The following is an 18604-nucleotide window of genomic DNA, read 5'->3' on the forward strand; positions in this document are numbered from 1 at the left end:
GATGTTCTACAAATGTCCACAAATGCTCAGTTTCTTTATTTATGTGTACCTGCACTAGAGTTGGGAAAGTAGCAGATTTGGGGGATAGCTAGGTGACTCAATGGATTGAGAACCAGGTAGGTTCTTGATTCAAATTTAGCCTCGGATACTTCCTAGTTGTCACTTATCCCATTACCTTGCCACTCTTTGGCCTTACATACATTATCGATTCTGAGACAGAAGATAAAGGCTTAAAAAAAGAAAATCCAAGGTTTCACCAATTGGTGTAAGACAGCCTACTAGAAGGAAGCAATAAATAAAGGATGATGATACAAGGAGAATATAAAGGTTGGCTTCCAATGCAGCCATGTAAACCCTCCCAGGAAGACCAGATTGAAAATCTACTTTTGAACTTATTGTGGAATAAGTTTAATCAATAGATTATCCATCCATCTCTACCCCAACACCACCATTATGAGGAAACTTTTAGCACTTTTCAAGGATATTATTTCATCTTCATATAGGATTTCCTACCATGACTTTTTAGAGGGTGCCAGAGCTAGAGGTTGATGGAAATAATAGAAGGATCAATTCATGACATAAAGAACTTTAAACATCTTCAAAGCTTGCTTTGCTACTGGCTACTAATGCATGAAGCTTTCTTTACAAGCTCTTAGATAATTTATAAGAGCACTATGATCTAAATTCTGTGATTTTCATTAGTGAATTGGGGAAGTAGGATCCTGAGATTATTACCTAGATAATCTAGTTGACCAGCTAATTACAAGCAGGAGAATATAGATGGCACCAACTGGCTCCATATCATAGGCTTATAATACCTAGGATGGAAAGATTATTCTGAAAGTCAAGGAAATTACATCAAATTTTGTAAATAACATGAAAGTTAATATTGATAGCCTAAATTTCTTTTTTACTATTATACAGAGAGTGGGCTATAATGACATAGCAGAATGGCATTTGTGAATGATAAGAGACATTTACTGGATGAAAAAGGCTGTTGAAAAAGATATAACATGTGATCTATGAGAAATGGATAATAATTATGACTTTCAAAATATTCTTATACTCAGGAAACCTTTTCATGGGCAATATCCATTTTCATGTCTCTATTAGCATGTATCTGATATGGATCAATGCCATTTTACAAAAAATTATTAGAATTTTGCAATAATTCTCCTGAAACACTGGAAATATTGTTTGATATTCTAGCTTCTGGCAGACACTGTGTGCCAAAATTGCCCTGTATTACCAATTTCCAAACATCTTTTTTTGTTGTCTCCCCATGACATTTAATGATAAAGAGCTTTTTCTGTCAGTCATATCACTGAGGTGATTGTAGATGATTTAATGGATGTGACTTATAACAATGATGAGCTCAAAAAAAAGCTCTCACCAAATACATACCTCCAAATAATCTCAAATCTCAGTATGGTTTGTGTATTATTAACTTATCTTGTATATATACTGTCTCTCATGTGGAATATCTATCCATCATCTATCTCTCTTTCTATCTATTCTCTCTATCTATCCATCTATCTATTTTCTTATCTATCATCATCATTATCATATCTTTGCCAGTATAAAAGGAATTTTTAGCATATCTTTCTTTCTATTGATCATCAATCTATCTGTCCATTTGCCTTTAATTTATCATCTAGCTAGCTTCATCATCATCATCATCATCATCATCATCATCATCATCTCTATTCTGCCAGAGTAAAAGGAATTTCAACCTTAATCTGTGTACCAGATACATGATTTTTCTTTAAATCCCCATGACAAGTGACAAATAAAGACTGGTTCTACATATGGTTCTACAAACATATTCAACCTGGAAAGTTTCCAAAAGGCCTCAAAGAAACTCTATATTGGTATATTTAAATTCATCCGCACTCAAGGAATACTGTTTGGAACTGCTACATTTGCATCGTACTGGCCAGCTGTGTAAGTTCCCAGGGAACATCAAGTCAGCCTCTCAAAGTCCAAGAGCTAGATCTATGGCATTGTTCTCACAAGAGTCAGCATTTCAGTAAATATGTCCCAGTGAATATGATGAAAATGGAACTCTTGCTGTAATCCCACCCTTAACAGAATAAAGCCACACTGCCAGTGATTCTGAAGAGTTACAGTCTGCCATTGATTTCAAGATGCTGAAGGGGGATAGCCAACCATCACTGCTACAGAAATGTTTTTCAAAACTGGCTCAAGCTTATCAAAAGATTGAGTAATAAGTATATAACTCTTAAAAGATTCATTGAAAAATGAGGTGGTTCTCTGAGACTTCTGCTAAGTTTAGCAGTCCTTCTGGTTATTAATTTTTGGTCAAACACTGATGAAATATTCAGTGAGACTGTACCTAGTGCCTCTCTCTGGATGGAACAATTTAGGAATAAATCTATTACTGGTAAAGAAAACATGGTTGCCAAATAGATGTTGATATTGAAGATGCAATACTATGATTAGAATTTTATGATGATGAAAAGATAAGACCCTAAACTTGTATGTTTCATATTTATAAAGGGGAATAAGAAAATGAATTTTTAAGACTATTTCTATCTGTGTAGCTGGCATCACCAAAACCACCCATGGTAAAAAATGCCCTGGAATGGGACACTGTTGCCCAGGAAATTTTGAATAATGTCATCCACTACTATGTAAAAAAACCCCAGAATTGCTCTTGACCAAATTATGACAGTCCAAAATCCATTGTCATGCTTAGTATGTATTAAAAGCCATTGGTACATAGGTGATTGCTGTTTAGGCTTCAAACATGGTCTACTTGGCTTACCTTCCTGCATAGATTGATAAAGATTGGCCAGTTTTTATGAGGATACTAGTAAAGCTGTATACCATTTTTTTTTCAGTCTTGGGAACCATACTCACAGGATAAAACTACACAGGCTACACAGGCTGTCTGAAAGTCATGTCACTCAAATGTGACAGTGGTTGTAAATCATCATTACTAAGTGTCCTTCCCGGTATCCCTGAAGAGAAGGTGGATGGTGATTACACCTAACCTCTGAACAAAATTCAAGAGAAAATATTGGCGATCACTTATAGATCTTGTCTTTTCTTCCCATAAAGCTCATGATTTGGCTATTGGTAGTGTGGGTTTTAGGAGAGAAATAAGATGATTTTAGATTTTTGCTAGAGTGAAAAAATATGCCAAGATAATTAATTTCTAGTTGTTGGAAATACTTTATTATTCCTACAAATGAGGTTCATGACAAGATGAGTCTATAAAGGGTTTTAAATTGCTGACCTATTAGCCTAGCACATATACAATTCTATACAATTCTTGAAATCCATTTTATCATTTTGATGAGCCTCTTCAGGATATAGGTTTACAATTGTGTTAAAGAATAGCTTTCTAAACGTAGTGGTGCAGGGAAAACATAATGCTAATTACAGGTAACAAGACAAGCATTCTGTCTATTCTGAAATACAGTGTTTTTAGAATTTTTCTCAAGAAGGTTATGAGAGATTTAAGAAAAAAATAGGTTTTCTAGTGAGTGTTCATAGATGTCAAAAAATTCCCTCTTTCTGTTTTCAACTAAGTAAATGGTCTGCCACTGCTTTCTAGGTTTGGTATTAGAAAGGTTTTGATCATTATCCCCAATAATCTCTGGAATAACTGTCTTCTAGGCAGATGTAAGTCATTCAGTCAATAAGAAATAAATGCTTACTATGTCCCAGGCACTGTGCTAAGCACTAGGGGTAAAAGCAAAAGCAAAAGGACTAAGTGGAATTGAAAATAGCTTCCTGTAGAAAGTGGGATCTTAGCTGGGACTTGAAGGAAGCCAAGGAAAGAGATGAGAAGGGAGAAGATTATGTGCATGAGGGTTATAGCCAGGGAAAATGCCCATATCCAGGAGATGGAGATGGCCCTTTGGGGAAAATACAAGAACTGTCTTTGTATGTAGCATCGGTTCAATAAAAAGGTTGGAAGGTATTGCATGTCCATGGTCTTGTGCATGCTCTGTCTCAGGTTAATCTCTACATCACCAAATGCTCCCAATGTAATCATCGTAGCAGTATTAAGTCAGGGCTTTGACAAAATGTGTCTCTGTCTTCAAGCTCAAACATTTTTGTACAGGACACAAATAGGAAGGGAGAAGAATATAACATTGGCGGGATTCTACATGGTTCACTAGGAAGTCACAATCATTCATGTGCTTCCCAGACGTCTATACAAGATTATATAGTCTCTCAAATAGTTTCTGGCCTCAAAATCAAATGCAAGGACTTGATGGGAGCTTGTTGACTACCCACATACCAAGCCACAAAATTAATTACATAACATTTGAAGTTGAATAGAATTTTCAGAAACATCATTCCCACTAAAGACATCATTATTAGTAAACTTTAGAACTCCTTTCTTAGGAAACTGTGGGGGGAAATATTATCCTGATTATAGACCTGGTTGTCTTTTAGGATGCTGAGTGCTTTCATCAATATCCAGTCCACAGGATACCTAGAATTGGATATAAGCAAGGCTTATTTTTGCTCCAAATATATACTAGTACTGTTCAAATTCTTAATAAAGACAGATGAGAATTTAGTCAGATGCCTAAAGGCTATTCCCTTTTTGATGGCCCATACCCTTGGAATGTCAATATCATCAGATTTACCCAACCATGCCCTTTCTCTTACAGTTAGAGCCTACTATCTAGTCACTGCTCTTAGCTCCACCCCTATAGACCTCTTTGTGCATGAGTCCAGGACAGAGAAAGAAATAGAAATGTTGTTTTTTGTGACTCAGTAATTGCCTAGCAAACAGCAATGTCAATAGGCTCAACTTTTCATTCAAAGGGTAAATATCTACATACATATCTACATACAACTTATATCCCATTTTGAGACATTTATATAAAATGTTATAAAGGCTATAAATACCAATAATATTATAATAATATTATTATAATAGTAATATCTTTCTTGTTTAGTTCAGGAGCAGAGTCCTAATGATTTCATAAAAAAGTGTTCAAACCCTCCTCTTTTTTGCTATCTATCTTATTATTATTGCCCCTTTTTACTTTGTAAATCCCCATTCATAAATAATGAAACCTACAAACCAAAATATTTGTGGTCAGTGACTTCTTTATCAGGCATTCAAATGAACTAATCAAGCTTTTGAGAAAAGATAACTTTTAGCTTTAATATATTCTTTTCAAGTAGAATAATGTTGAGAAGGGGTAAGTAAAAACATCCTTCACTAGTATGAGTTCTTTCTAATGGAAAGATCAGATATATCTTTCACTCTTGCCTCACTTATCCCATCTGTCCATAAAGAGTGAATGCAGTGACATGTTGAAGTCCAGTTGCTGTCAACGCCATCCATACTAGCTACTATAACCTCCTCTCTCACCTCTAGTTCCTCTTTCCAGCTCTGTTTCATCCTCTCTCTTACCTGCCCAGCTCCCAAACAAGTTCTGTATTCTGTGTCCTCTCATTTATTTTTCCCAGTGCATATATCCCTCTCAAGATAGTTTCCTCTTGCGGTAATGGAGAAACACTGCTATCCATTCCATACTGTTTTTTCCAGAAATTTGTACATTCAGATACTGGAGACCTTTGTTTTTCTTAAGAAAGCCTTTGTCTAGTGCTAAAGGATTTACCACTTAGACTCCTGGGTTGCTTTAATGGCCATCAGATTGATGACATTCTTGTTACTTTCTAGCTTGATTTCCATATTCATTCCAAACTTTTTTGTAAAAGACAGGTGTGTCTGCTCTTGTTATCTTCTTTCAGATATTCTTGATTTGAAAAAGCATCATTATTTCCCTCCATTTTTATTACTTCATGATATCCTGGTATGTCTTAGTAAGACACCCTTCCCAGCCCAGGCAAAAACTGTAATGAGTGTGTCATTACAGTAGTCAGTGTTAATTTATTGAAAACCAAGTAAGGAAGGCAATTATGCTTTTGTTGATGAGACAGTCACTCAGGGTCAGTTAGTTGAAAACAAAGGTAACAGAATAATTGTTCAGTGACACATTTGTTCCTCTATCTAAATCTGTATCATCTTCATGAGGATATAGCTTGTTTAAGTTGGATTTTATTCAAATCTAAACAATCCTCATCTCTGCCAATTATGTAAAATTCTGGTCCAGAGGAGGGTATATTTGGATAGGATGGCTAATAGGGAGACTTGAACATTAAGCACTTTCTTCAATGCAAGTTTGAGTAGTCACTTGCTAAAGCACATTCCAAAAAGTCATGACAAATTCGTTAAAGCATCAGTGGACACAAGCCATCACTATTTAAAAAAAAAGGTTACTCAATTAAGCAAACATTTATTAAGCACCTACCATGTGCCAGCCATTATGCTAGGTGCTGGAAATAGAATTCCAGAATATGTCACAACCTCTACTCTAAAGGAGCTTACTCATGGTTAATACAGATTTTTTTGTATGATTTCATATTTGTAATAGGCTTTGTATTTCTATCCTTCTCAGGAGGTGGGGGAGGGAATGCTGGGGAGAGAGAATCTGAAGTTGAAAATAAAATAAAATTGAATAATAAAAAGAGAAAGGTGCTTATATTGTAAGATATAACGCCATCTGAGACTCTAAATTTTTCTTATATCAAATTATATTCTTCTGTATCTTTCTTTTAAAAAGTTTAGCTGGTGCAAAGTATTTGATGAACTTTGCAGTCAGTTGATCAACAAACATTTGTTCATGCCTTATTATATACTGGGTACTTTGCTAAGTTTTAGGAATATATGTAGAGAGACAAACACACGGCATTTGGTCTCAAGAAGCTCATATTCAATAGGGAATGTAACGTGAAAAAAGTTGTACATACAAGATAAATACAGTGAAAATAGAAAGTAAACTCAGAGGGAAGGTATCAGCAGTGAGGGTTGGGAGAACACCAGGAAAGACCTGCTGGAAAGGGTAGGATATTGATTTGAGTCTTGAAGGAAGTTAGGGAAAAGAAGAGATGGAGGTAAGGAGGGAAAACACTCCACACAGAGGGGGCTGCCAATGAAAAGGTATGAAATTAAGAGATGTAGTGTAAGAAATAGCAAGAAAATTAGTCTTATTGGATTGAAGAATAGAGAACAGTTAAGTTGTAATAAGACTGGACAGTTAGGAAGGGGCTAGATTCTGAAGGGTTTTAAAAATAGGGAAGATTTTATACTTGGTCCTGGTGGTACTAGAGAGCCACTGGAGAAGGAATAGTGGAAAGGTGTCATGGTCAGACCTCTGCTTTGGTGAAATTATTTTGGTAGCTAAATTAATGGTAAATTGAAATGAAAAGAGACTAGAGGAAGGGACTTTAATGAGAAGAGTATCGTAATAGCTTAGGTGATGGGCAATGAGGAACTGGACTTGGTGGGTGGGTACATCAATGGAGAAAAGGAAGTATAGAGTAAGAGAAAGGAAGAAAAGAAGGAATGGAGAATATTAATTCATAATTTTTTTATAATAAGTACTATAGGCCATAAATAAACATTATAAACTATAAAAAGTGTCTATTAGTGCCTACTAAGTACCAGATATGATACTAAGGACTTTTCACAATAACTGGAAGGTAGGTACTATTATTATCCCCATTTTATAGATGAGGAAATGGAGATAGATAGAGGTTAAGTGACTTGCCTGCATTACATACCTAGTAAGTGTCCAAGGCTGAATTTGAACTCAGACTATCCCATTTTCCACATAGCTGTTTCTGATAAGAGATGATATAAAGATTGAAATAATAAGATCTGACAACAGATTGGATATGTGGAGTGAATGAGGTGGGAAGAATTAAGGATGACACTGGGATTGTGTCCCAGGTGTTGGGGAGAATGATGGCTCTCTCAACAGCAATAGAAAATCTGGAAAAGATAGATTTGGGTTGAAAGATAATGAATTCTGTTGTAGATCAGTTGAGATTGAGATGCTCATAAAGCAACTAGTTCAATATGTCCAAGAATCAGTTGGTGATATGGAATTGGAGGTAGAGAAAGAGAGAGAGAGAGAGAGAGAGAGAGAGAGAGAGAGAGAGAGAGAGAGAGAGAGAGAGAGAGAGAGAGAGAGAGAGAGAGAGAGAGAGAGAGAGAGAGAGAGAGAGAGAGAGAGAGAGAGAGAGAGAGAGAGAGAGAGAGAAGGTCTGGATATATAGATTCATGAATCATTCTATAGAGATAGTAATTGAACTCACGGGAACTGATGAAATCACTAAGAGAGATAGTATAGTTAGTATAGTATATATGTATAGTATAGATAGTATAGTTCAGAGGAAAGAAGAGGGGAAAGGAGAGGAAAGGAGAGGAGGAGAAGAGAGAAGGCAAAAGAGGAGAGGAGAGGAGAAGAAAGACTTAGCAAATATCTATGGTTAGTAAGCATGACCTGGATTCACCAAAGGAGACTGAGAAATAGTGATCAGGTAAATAAGAGAAAAAATGGAGGGAGAGTAAAGAAAAAAATTACAAAAATAAGTACCTAGAGAGAGCATCAAGCTGAAGAGGGTGATTAATAGCATAATTAATTAGTAGTTACTAATATAGATCAAGAAGGATGACTGAGAAAAGGCCATTAGATTTGTCCATTAAAAGATTATTGATAATTTCAGAGAGAGTAGTTTCAGTTGAATGATAAAGTCATATTGGAAAGAATTTAGGAAAGAGTAAGAATTGATGAAGCAGGGGCACTGATTATAGCAGGATTTTCCTAAGGAGTTTAGTTATTAAAAGGAGAAGAGATATAGGATGATAGCAAGGATGATTAAAGTAGAAGAGGGTTTGTTTGTTTTTTAATGGAAGAGACATACATAGGTAATGCTTGTTGGCATAAGAGAAGCAACCAATAGGAGCGCCATTGAAGATTAGTGAGTGAGTCTGATAGAGGAGGTAATCTGCTGAAATAGGATGGAATAGGCATAGATACATGTAGAGGTGTTTGCCTTGGCAAGAAGGGTCACCTTTTTATGGTGAAGGAGATAATAGGGGAAGACATCTTAGTGATGGGACATGGAGAGGATGAGTGAAGAAGGAGCTCTTGGTGAATGGTTTTGATCTTTCAGTGAGGTACAAGGTAAGGTCTTCAGGTGAGAGAGTGAGAGATGGGGAGCCATAGGGAATGTAAGGAGGGATCAAAAGTCACTATGGTGAGTGGAATAGTGAATTACTTAGGGAGGATTTCTTCCTATAGATTTACATATAGATACATCTGTACACAGATAACATTTAAAAACAGACTGACCCTGTTCCTACAAACCCTGGAGATCCAGCTATTAAATTTTCAGGTCCCTCCCCTCTTTCTATCCAAGAAAATATTTTTGTTCTACCCTGACCCCTGATCTGGAGAATTTTTTTTTCTATTCTGTAAATAGTGTCTTTACCTGGATTTATTTTCTGTAATTCCTTTGTTTAAAAAGTGTCTATGATCTGTTCCCTATCATAGCTTGTCAACTTATAAACAGGCAGTTACCCCCTAGTCATCACATCTGGTACTATAAAAATCTCACTTGTTAAAGTCTGCTCGTATCCTGGTCCAAATTTCCCCTTTATCTTAGACACCCTCATGTGGTCACCTTTTGTATAGACAGGATTATTGATTTTGCTTTTGAGACTTTCACTATAGTTTTACAAACCTTTAAAGGATGTGTAGAAGTAGACTCTATAGGCTGCTCACGTATCACCCAAGGGTAAGAAAGGTTTAAGTACCTAAAAGACCTTAAATATATTAATATATTGGAATGTGTTATAAGCTCTACAGTAATGCCTCATTTTAAATGTCAATATATGTTTATTTTAAAAAATAATTTAAAAAACACTTTATCTTCGGTCATAGAATTGATACTAAATATTGGTTCTAAGGCAGAAGAGTGGTAAGGACTAGGCAATTGGGTTAAATGGCTTGCCCATGGTTACACAACTAGGAAGTGTCTGAGGTCATATCTGAACCCAGGACCTGTAGGTCTGGCTCTCTATGTACAATTGAGATGCTCAGTTATCTCTACCTTCTCAAGCAAATGGTAATTCAATATGACTTTTAAAAAGTTTCTATCAGAAAATTTTATTGATGTCTTTTAATTTTCTCTTTATTTCCCAGCATATCCTTCTTTTCTCTTGACCAGAGGCCCATCCCTTACAACAAAGAATAAAAGAAAAAGGAAGGGGCTAGGTCTAGAGACAGGAGGTTCAAATATGGCCTCATACACTTCCTAGGTATATGATGCTTAGCAAGTCACTTCAACCCCATTGACTAGCCCTTACTGCTCTTCTGCCTTGGGACCATAACACAGTATTGATTCTAAGATGGAAGGTAAGGGTTTAAAATGAAAAAGAAAAAAAAATTAGTTCAGCAAACTAACTAAAACATCAACCACATCCAACATAATATATAGGGTTCCATTCTCATAGTTTCCCAGCTCTGTGAAGATTGGAAAGAGGTATATCCTCGTGTCTTCTTTGGAGCCATGCTTGCTCAACTGGCAAAGCTCCTTGACAAATATTGAAAAATTATTTTCGAAGGTGTTTGTTTGAATCTTTACACATATACTGTCTGACTCAAAGGCTTAATATGCCTCTTGATCTGATTTAGCAAAGAATATTTTGAAATAACTTCAACTGATATGAATGAACTTTCAAAAAATGAAAGATGAATTAATAACTATTTAATAGGTACTTATTTTGTGCCAGGGACTGTGCTAAGCCCTGGGAAGACAAATACAAAAAGTAAGATAGCCCTTGCCTTCAAGAAGCTGACATTCTCATAGGAAAGACAGCACACATAGGGAAGTGGTGAACAGGGAAGGGTATTTTCATCAAGAAGCAAAGGGATGGTGAGTGGAGTAATAGGACAATTGATTGACATGTCCTATCTAAAACTTCTACTGTTGACTTGATTACTGTTTCCCGACCCATATTTGGAAACTTAGTCAGGGAGTGGGCGGGGTATGCACCAAAGCAACATGGCATGAAGTGTAGAGGGTCTGGATCAGGTTCAAAATAATAGAATTTCACAAATCAGGAGCCCAAAGTAGGAGCTGGAATATTGGGTTGTAGTTAAAGCTCAGGCAAGAATTAGGCTTCATGCTTGGGTTGGGTTTGAAATAGTGAAATCTCATCAATCAGAAGTTCGGGGTCCTACCATGTTCAGAAAATTGACTCACGACCAACCATTGAGCCTGTCATTGAACATACACTTTTGAAGTGATAGTCTCTTTGGAAACTGATTCTGACTTGTCTATATAGAATGGAAGCATCTTCGTCTCTCAGCCAATCAAAAATCTGCCCTTGATCATTCTTCCCAATCCACTTTAAGGTCTCTCGAATTGATAAATATCCACCCCCAGAGCATGTTATATCTCCTTTAACAGAATATCTATTCCAGAAATAACTGCTTGCAGCACCCCATCTTGGGAATTTCTCAAATTTTCACAGGGTGGCTATCCAGGAGGGTGGCTCATTAGCTCAGGTTATGGGGTAGCTGCCCATTCTAATGGTAGAACTCATAAGCTCCTAGTGGCGGGCTGCCCATTAAACAGTAACTAGTAATAATTAGCTTTTAATAAAAGCACTTTCTAAGAGGGCATAACAAGAACAGGAGATATAAAACATTGCCCCCCACAATCCTAGGGAATACCGTATCACAAAAATATACATTTCTGTTGGAATTGTGGGCAAGAATTTGAAGTACAATTGGGAACATATGTGGCTACTTCAGTTCCCAACTGTGGAACTAGCAGAGCTGTGATGTCCTTTCTCTTACAAGGGTTTCCCTCTTGTGCATTTGGGTAACTCACTAGGCTTCACCCCCCCCCCCCCATTCCCACTCCAGCCCCAGATCTGCTCCTCTTCTAGTATTATCTTCTCCTCTGTTATCAGGGCTAATTCTGTCAAGTAGAATTGCTCTCTCTTCTTGGCTAGCAGAGTTCACATTCTTTGTAACTATCTCGTATGATGGCTTCTGATATCCATATCTGCCCTGAAAGTGTATGTGTATGTATCTTTGTGTGCGTGTGTGTATGTGTTTGTGTATTCCTTCAACTATGCTTTATATTCTTTCAAACTAACTCTGTTCAATGGTATGTCTTCTGGGCAATCAACAGAATTGCTAGATGCCATGGCTGATGAAAGAAAGAGAGGTGAGATATGGCTCACTTTTTCTACAACTGCTGGTTCTTTCTTTAACTGGTCCAGGTTGTCCAACTCTCAAATATACTAATTTTTAGGGGCTACCTAGGACAGGTCCATTTTCTGTCAGCTAATGGGAAACTACCTTTCTAATTCAATAAAGGGCTTAGCACTTCCTAAAGTGTTAATAACTTGTTAAAGAATTAACTCATTCTTACTCTGATTAAATCCTGAGGTGTTAAAACCTCATCAGCTTGTAATGGCATTCTGAGCCTGGAAAGTGGGGACTGGGAATAGGTGGGTCAGATTTTTCCCTTCCTGTACATCTGTGAATTGTGCGGATTATAATATATATACACATTGACATAGAAATATTTTAAAAAGCCTTTACAAATCTTATTTACAAAGAAAGAGCTTCAGTTAGCCAGTCATAGTTGGTTAGTGCTACCAGGGTCACCACTGCATGTTGGAAGTTGGAATGTGTTGTTAAAGCCCTTTTTATAAAATGGTATGTAGCCTATTCCATAAGCTATTCTAGATTCTACACCTGTATAGGTGACTGTGACATTCTCAACTTCTGAATGAGTTAGCAGGGTTTGAGAAAGACTACTTATACTTACATAATAATGCACAACCTTGACTAATTCAATGAGATCAAGAAATTTTATTGGGTGGCATATATATATATACATATATACATTCATGTATATGAATATATATTTTCAATTTTTATTTAACATAATTTATTTATAGGTATTGCATTCCCATCAACTTCCTGTGTTCAACAAAAAAAAATAGGTGTATATATATTGTCTTTCTTGTTTCTATTTTTTAATTCATTCTCTGCAGGTATATATTCAAATATTAGTTCTATTTCTATATATAATACACTTGATTCACTCTTTGTTACTTCATGTAGATCCTTCCGAGTTTTAAAAAATAAAATGCTCATCATTTCTTATAATGCTTTAATATTTCATCACAACAAGATACCACAGTCTGTTCAGTCATTCTCCAATTGATGAACATTTCCTCAATTTTTAGTTCTTTGCCACTACAAAGAAAATTGCTATAAATATCTTGGAATATATGGGTTCTTTTCCTTTTTTACCTGATCTCCTTTGAAAACAGACCTCATAATGGTATTTCTGGGTCTAAGTATATATGTAGTTTTATAATTCTAAGCATAATTCCAAATTGCTCTCCAAAATGTTTGGATCAGTTTTCAATACCACCAAACAGTGTATTAGTATCCCCATTTTCCCACATCCACTCCAACATTTGTCATTTTGCTTTTTTATCATTTTTGCCTGAAAGATGTAGGATATCTCAGAATTATTTTGATTTGCATTTCTATAATAAATAGTTATTTAGAGCAATTTTTTCAAATACCTATATATGGCTTTGATTTCTTCATCTAAAAACTGTTCGTATCTTTTGCTATCAATTTGGGGATGACTTGTGAGCAAAGATTAAAAAAAAATCCTCAATAGACTCATTCCTTTCCATAATCTTTTCTGGAGAGCCTAAAGTTTCTGATCTGTATCATATGGGTCTCCAGAATAAATATAATGAGCACTTGAAGACATGGCTTGCTTGGGGATTCTTCATGATCCTGGCAAATAGTCTGTTGAATAATCTGATTTTTCCCTCCATTTATAACATTTCAATATTGGTCAGGCAGTATTTCAGATGAGTATTGTAAATCCTCCATCTTCTGGGGTCTCTCAGAGGTTTCTTCAGCTTTAAGGGATATTATGAGAATTTTCTGAGGTTCAGGTAAAAGTCATTGCCTACACTTGTGTTTGGATGGGGGATATGGCTTACCCAAATTTGTGATCTCTAGATTTGCTTGCAACTGGAGTAATTAATTTCTGTTAACAACCAACCCTCTCCCACCACCATAACATACTCTACTCCATTGAACTACTTCCATACTTTGTTTAAAGCCTCCATTCTAACTCAAACCAGACCTGTTATTTTCTATTCTGTTGCCCAAAGAAGACCATAATTTAAACATCACTTCAATATATACAATGTTCACACTTAGTTTTTTAGTTATTGTTCCCAACTGAGACAAGCTTTTAATTCTTCATCCAATTGATCAAAGCAGTTTCAAGGCAGCATGGTAAAGCTTATGAAGAGGTGAATTTGGCATCAAAGGACTTCAATTTTATTTCCTTTCTCTCCCATTTACTTTCCACGTGACTTTGGGCAAGACCTTTGCCCTTTCTAGGTCTTAGCTTCTTCATCTCTAAAATAAGACGGGCTGGGGCTAGATGAACTCAGAAGTAGATCCCTTCCAACTATAAACCTAGAATCCTATGTCCATGTGTTTTATTAAAGATTTTTACCCACAGAAAATTTGAACCAAAAAAGAAAAAAGAAACAATTTCTTTGTAGTTTACCTTTCTTGAGTATAGTTTTCATTGCTTAGCTGTGGTCATATCATTGCAAAGTTAATTTTATGAGCTCAAACACCTTCTAAGCTACCTGCTTTGGTTGAACAAATCCTGCCATTTCAGTTTCTACCCTCTTTTGAGAGTCTTTGGGAGAAAGAGGCAGGAAAAGTCCAGATGCTGAGCAGTTCAGCTGAAGGCATGGAAAAAATGAGGAGTTTTTTTAAAGAGACATTGAGTCTCAGAGACTCTTGGATCAATTGAGTTTTCTCAACTCATAGGTTAAAATTGTGGGATATAAGTCCTGTGGTGTTAGATTCAAATCGAAACAAAGCCCACTAATCTGCATGTAAGGCTCCCTGTGGGCTGCATATTGACTAAATTTTAAAATATTACATTATGTACGTTGAGTTGTATTTGAATTTATTTTGTTAAATATTTTCCAATTACATTTTAATTCAGTGCTTGCTTTACTCAGGAGTATTGTGGACCTGATGTTTCACAGCTGGGGACCAGTGAAAGAGACAATGAAATATGAATGTTCACCCTTCTGAAATTTCGAGGTAGCCCATTTGCCTCATCATAAAATTTGTCCCTCATCACAAATAAATTATGAAAAGGGGTATATAAGTTCATCTTTGCTCTTTTTCTTTGGGCAAGGTTCTCAATCAACTTGATTAAATTATAGGGTAGCTAGTCGTTGGCTGACTGAAGCACCAACCATGCCCCTGTTGGCCTTAAAAGGGCAAGTTCTAGAACCAGGAGAACCTTATACACAGAGACTGATACACTGTGGCACAATCGAATGTAATGGACTTCTCTACTGGCAGTAATGCAAAGATTTTTTGCCACCACAAAGAGCACAGCTACGAATATTCTTGTACAAGTCTTTTTCCTTATTATCTCTTTGGGGTACAGGCTCAGTAGTGTTATGGCTGCATCAAAGAGCCTTTGCTACTTCTTGAGGCAGCCCATTATATTTCTGGATAACTCAAAAGGTTAGGAGGGTTAAGTTAATAGATTGAGGGCAGCTGGGTAGCTCAATGGTTTGAGAGTCAGACCTAGAAATGGGTGGTCCTAGGTTCAAATCTGGCCTCAGACACTTCCTAGCTGTGTGACCCTGGGCAAGTCACTTAACCCCCATTGCGTAGCCCTTATGGATCTTCTGCCTTGGAATCAATACATAGTATTGATTCCAATATGTAAGATGTAAGAGTTTGAAAAAAAAAGAATTTTATTTGCCTGTTTTCTTCTTCTACTTATTGTTCCTGTTTCTGCCCACTGGGGTCAAACAGTTACTCGGGCATTTAATAAGCATTTGGATATGCATATCTATTGAAAACTTCCTTGAAGAGACAGAGATAGTTTTAGGGAAAGAAATGGCTTTTGATAGGATTAGCATCATTTCCATTGGTTTCAAATGTTCCTTTTGACCTCTGCTTCTGGCCTGATGAAGAGGAGATCTAACACAAGGTTACCTTGCTGAAACTTAACCCTGTACTTGGAAGAGGCAGAAAGTCATCTAGGAAAACCTATGGGGTAAAGAAGGATTGGTTCCAAAATATGGGGAGAACAAGCCTTGAGGGCTGTGACAACAATAGGGTGATGCCACCTAATTGGGTATAATCTAGGGCAGGAGCTATGATATCCCATGGTGGGCAAGCTTTAGAATGGGGCCAATGATGCCATTGGGTAAAAGGGATATGGGAGTGGGAGCAATGGCCCTATAATGCAGGGAGAGTTTGAGAATGATCGATGTTGGCTGCCAGGGTTTATTACTTTGACAGGTAATATAACTCCTTATTGCTACACTAGGAAGATGGACTTTCATAGACTCCTTCATGCTTTACTGTAGTGCTGAGGCTTTCTGACATTTCATTCACTGCTAACACCCTGTAATTTATATATCTAGTTCATAGGAGGAGCTGAGCTCCTTCTCCCATGCTTGCTGCTAACAAAACCATCCATCAACTTATATGTAATGTCAAGTGGATTTCATCATCCAGTTAGAGATAATGTTGTTTAAAATTTTTTTTCTTGTAAACCAACTCTAATGAAAATTTCGAAGTGCTTATAAGAGGGTAAATACTCCAGTTATTTATAGGCTTTGATTAAATGGTGAGATAAAAGTAACACAGAGAAGATAATGCCTATCAATTCTTTTCTTCATTACTTTCCCTCTTTTTTTAAATACTCTAGGCATGTAGGTAGGCATCAGCTATCCCCTTTCCCTATTCTGACCTCATAATTTACTTCTCCGCATCTACTTCATGAAGTTGCCATATTCAATGTTAATTGGTAAATCCCAGGGTAATTTTATAAATGACAAGGAACTTGTTCTTTTAGAGAGAGAAAAGGAGCACAAACTAGTGTGATTATAGTGTAGACAAATCCTCTGTTTATATCTGTGGGCATCAATATGTATTACCAAAGAATTTTGATCATTTGTGGAATGTTGTTGAGAGACACCCATAGAGTGGATAGAGTGGTAGGTCTGGGGTCAAGAAGACTAAATCTCAAATCCTACCTATGACACACTTGTATAATCTTGGGAAAAAAGTCACTGAATCTCTCTGAAACTTTTTTTCCTAATCTCTCAAATGGGGATAATAATTCTTGCAAGTTTTAGAATGGAGCCAATGATGCCATTGGTTAAAAGGGATATGGGAGTGGGAGCAATGGCCCTATAAAGTGGGGAAGAGTTTGAGTATGATCAATGTTGGCTGCCATGGTTTATTACTTTGACAGGTAATATAACTCCTTATTGTTACACTAGAAAGATGGACTTTAATAGACTCCTTCATACTTACCATATAAGTTGTGCTAATTAAATTAAAGAATAATAATAAAGACAACAATAACAATAATAACTAGAATTTATATTTTTAAATATTTGAAGGGCTTTGCATATTTAACTTAATCTTCACAATAATCCTATGACATAAGTACTATAATTTTCCCCATTTTATAGTCAAGGAAGCAAACTACAGTGATTATCACCTCAAGGATGAAACATGAAATTCTCCACTAATTACTCAAAGCCCTTCACACCTTGGCCTCTTCCTAATTTTACAAGTTTTTTTTTCCACCTTATTTCCCTGCAGACCTTCTGGGATCCACTGACATTGGATCACTTGCTGTGCCTCAAACACGACATACTATTTCCCAACACCATGCTTTTCACTAGTTGTTTCCCATACCCATAGTGCTCTCCCTTCTTGTCTCCATCTTTTGGCTTCCCTAGATCCCTTCAAACCCTAGATAAAAGCCCATCTTCTGCAAGAAATCTTTCTAGAAAACCTCTTCAATGCTAGTTTTCAAACATTTTTTAGTTATGTTCAACTCTTTGTGACCCCATTTTGGGTTTTTCTTGGCAGAGATACTGGGGTGGTTTGCCATTTCAATGTTCAGATGAAGAATTGAGGCCAACAGGGTTAAATGATTTATCCAGGGTCACACAGTTAACTAAACTGGAACTCAGGAAGATGAGTCTTCTTGACTCCAGACCCAGCACTCTCTCCACTATTCCACCCAGTTGCCCATTTATTGCCAGCACGTTGCCTCTAATAATTATCTCCAATTTATTCTGTATACATCTTATTTTTACGTAGTTTTCCTGTTGTCTCCCCATTTGACTGGGAGCTCTTTGAGAGCAGGGACTATCTTTTGCCTTTTTTTCCCTTTGTATCTCTAGTGCTCACCACAATATCTAGCTGATAACACTTAATAAGACTTGTTGACAGAGAGGCTAATTAGCTTCCCAGAGTCAGGCAGCTAAGGCAGGTCCTCCTGACTCCAAGTCCAGCCCTCTATCCACTGGGCCAGATAGCTGAATATGTGTGTGTGCATGCGCCCATATTTGTTGGGGGGGGGGCTGCTCTTTCAAATTTTGATAATTTTTGCTGAGAGGACTCTATAGAGGAAGGCAAATTAGGACTTGAGTATTTAAGAAATATTAAGAAAACATTCTAGTCTTAATTTCCAGCATCAAATCTGCACATGATTGATGGAGAATTAAGTTAGATTGGTAGCTAGGAAGCCTTGAGCCTCATCACTCTTTTGTAATTATTAGACAAACATATTATAGCTTGAATAGGGCATCTGCAGCTAGGTGGTGCAGGGGATT

At 36.7% G+C, this 18604-nt stretch overlaps 1 protein-coding gene across 1 annotated transcript in view; it reads right to left on the reverse strand.

Annotated features, from left to right (window-relative positions):
• Positions 1-1654: 1654 nt before the first annotated feature.
• The window catches only part of LOC107649491 (endogenous retrovirus group K member 6 Env polyprotein-like), a 43076-nt gene continuing 26126 nt past the window's right edge, over positions 1655-18604 (reverse strand). The window contains exon 2 of the mRNA XM_016423663.2: positions 1655-1708. Within this exon, the coding sequence (XP_016279149.2) occupies positions 1655-1708 (54 nt within the window). The remainder of the gene's footprint in view (positions 1709-18604) is intronic.

Source organism: Monodelphis domestica, chromosome 7 (assembly GCF_027887165.1).
Source record: "Monodelphis domestica isolate mMonDom1 chromosome 7, mMonDom1.pri, whole genome shotgun sequence".
Lineage (NCBI taxonomy): Eukaryota > Metazoa > Chordata > Mammalia > Didelphimorphia > Didelphidae > Monodelphis > Monodelphis domestica.